Source organism: Bactrocera latifrons, unplaced genomic scaffold, assembly GCF_001853355.1.
Source record: "Bactrocera latifrons isolate USDA-ARS-PBARC rearing strain unplaced genomic scaffold, ASM185335v1 scaffold_1238, whole genome shotgun sequence".
In the NCBI taxonomy this organism is placed as follows: Eukaryota; Metazoa; Arthropoda; class Insecta; order Diptera; family Tephritidae; genus Bactrocera; species Bactrocera latifrons.
Genome location: NW_017534673.1, coordinates 20,849 through 23,356, shown reverse-complemented (window position 1 = coordinate 23,356; position 2,508 = coordinate 20,849). Strand labels below are relative to the sequence as shown.

The 2,508-nt window shown below is 46.8% G+C and overlaps 1 protein-coding gene across 1 annotated transcript; it reads right to left on the bottom strand.

Moving 5' to 3' along the window:
* Positions 1-1,090: 1,090 nt before the first annotated feature.
* Positions 1,091-1,794, bottom strand: LOC108978535 (vacuolar protein-sorting-associated protein 36-like). Its single transcript, XM_018948866.1, has 2 exons — positions 1,714-1,794; positions 1,091-1,624 (listed from the first exon to the last, which is right to left on the bottom strand). The coding sequence occupies exons 1-2, from the start codon at positions 1,720-1,722 to the stop codon at positions 1,091-1,093; spliced, it is 543 nt and encodes a 180-aa protein (XP_018804411.1). The 5' UTR covers positions 1,723-1,794.
* Positions 1,795-2,508: the final 714 nt, after the last annotated feature.

Sequence of the window (2,508 nt, the reverse complement as noted above, 5' to 3'; positions counted from 1 at the left end):
ATATTGTTCTGCAGATACAGACGTGGCAAAAGAAATTGGGCGGGGGCGGCGTCAACATTCTCCCCGCCTTGCAGTATTACTGCAAATGCAGTTTACAATAGATTACTTAAAACTAACTTAACTAACTGGGTCCTGCACTTCCTCTTCCACGTCTTCTTTGCAGATGGGGTGGCCGACGAGACGAATCGAGTCTGGTTCGGTCCGGGAAATGCCGCTGAGATGAATCGAATCTCAGTCGGCCATTGCCATTCCGCCAATTTGCATAGAAGTCACCACCTTCCGAGGTCGGCGAGACGACTCGAGTCTAAATCGATCCGGGCAACATGAGTCGGGAGTAAATGTCTGCTCCCAAGATTACTTCGACTGGCGGTGCCCTGGGGAATTCGTTACCTGCCGGTCTTAGGTTGCGGAATTGTTGAAATAAATGGTCTTTCAGAGACCTTACTGGCGTAGGTGGTAAAGGACGACGTTGTATTTGGGCACTCACGGAGATTCCTGTTCCTCCACCCTGGTTGTCCCGAAACATTAGTTCGCACACTCGGTTGTCTGCACGTGCAATCGTGGAGGCGCGGATAACAGTGGCTGGACTGACTGGGCTAATTATGGCCCGCACTGTTACGAACCTCGTCGCAGTTCGAACACTTATTAAGGCGGTTGGTGATAGCGAGATTCTTTGTTGCCTAAGGTTGTGTTGCGTGCCTGGCCTTGATGATACGGCGTGCATCGGCTTAACGACGAGTGTATCTTCGACGCCTTCGCTTCGGATGGGGTGGGCGGCGGAACGAATGGAGTTCCGCTCGGTCCGGACAATGTCGCTGAGAAGAATCGAGTCTCAGTCGATCGTTACCATGCCGCCAATCCGAAAGGAAGTTACCAGCACGGCGAAGTCGGCGAGACGACTCGAGTCTGGCTCGATCTGGGGCGTGTGGTATGCGGGAAAGGCATCATTGGTCATAGCTTTGAGTGTTGCCGTCATGCACTGAGGTGGGCTGATTGTTGGTAATTCTGTTGGTCGAACTGTTGCTGCTGTTGTTGCTGTCGTTAGCCACCACGGCCAATGTGGAAGAGCCGTTCGAGTTGGCTTTTTCGTTCAGAATGTTAGCCAAATGATGTGAGGGTGTTGATGTCGGTGTAGCGATTGATGCTGAAGCTGCTGTTGTTGCGCTGTCACCGTTGGGCTGGACGCCATGGGTGACGAAATGTGCGCTGGAGACTTAGACGGCTGCGCTATCGGCAGCTGTGCTTCACGCTGCGTTGACTGCTGACGTTGTTGTTGTTGATGCTGTTGTGGTAATGGCTGTTGCTGCGGTTGTGTCTGTGACTGAGGTTGCGACTGTGACTGAATCGCTATTTGTGTCTGTGTTAGGATCTGGGTAGGCGTTGACGTCGGCGGTGGCTGTGACTCCAATTGTGAAATCTGTTGTTGTTGTAGTCTAGATTGGAGACTAGCTGGTGCATCTCGTGTCGCCGTTAACATTACAGCAAACGGAACACCCAGCAACTGGTGCTGATGCTGCTGTTGATATGGTTGATGCATTTGTTGTTGGAGCGTTGTTGGATACTCGTGACTGATGTTTTTGGACTGCTGTTGCAGCATACTCTGTTGATGGGACGATTGTTCTTTCTGTTGTGTAAATAAAAAATTAATATTAATTTTACTACAAAAATGGGTTTGTGTTTGTTGTTGCGTTATTGTTGAATTTTGTGCCTCACCTTTGCCATTTATTTTATCTTATCCTGTTAAGATCCAACCGAACACTGTACGTTGTGCAACAAGTGATAGGAAGATTTTCGATTTTACCAGATTTAGAATGATTTTCGGGTAAAGATCCGCTCCAATCAACAAGTCAACCTTTTGACTCGTATAGAAATTATTATCCGCTAAGGGGATATTAGGTAACCTTTTTAAAATTGAGGAGTTAATTGACCTGGATAGAAGCAGTCCAGTCAATTTTGGCAGTACCAACGCTTCCGCTTCTTGTCTTAAACTTTTGTTGCGGGGCGAGCCAATTGTAATCGAGCATACTGATTGAACTCGTCCTGATACGGTATTATTCAATACTGAAACTCGCGCGATGACCGTTTTGCTTGCCAGATGTAAGCGTTTTTGCAGACTATTGCTTACGAAGGTGGCTTCAGATCCCGAATCAATCAGGGCTCTGACAGTGAAGGTGCTCTTTAGGCACATTTGAAATATTGGCCTTAATAGAGGCCATATGAGATTTAGTAGAAATCTCAGTAGTGTCTGTGTGCTGTCGGATATTTGACCTATTTCTTCACTCTGATTCCGGTGAATCATAGAGTGATGCCTCTGTTTACATTTATTACAATTAAACATACTTTCACAATTTTTGACTTCATGTGAGTCTGATAAAAAGTTAAGGCAGACGTGGAGTTTTCTGACAGCATTTAACCGTGCGTTAGGCTGCATCTCAATGAATCTTTGACAAGTTTTCAAAATGTGCGATTGAGATGAGCACAGTTTACATTTAATATGGGTTTTCTTAG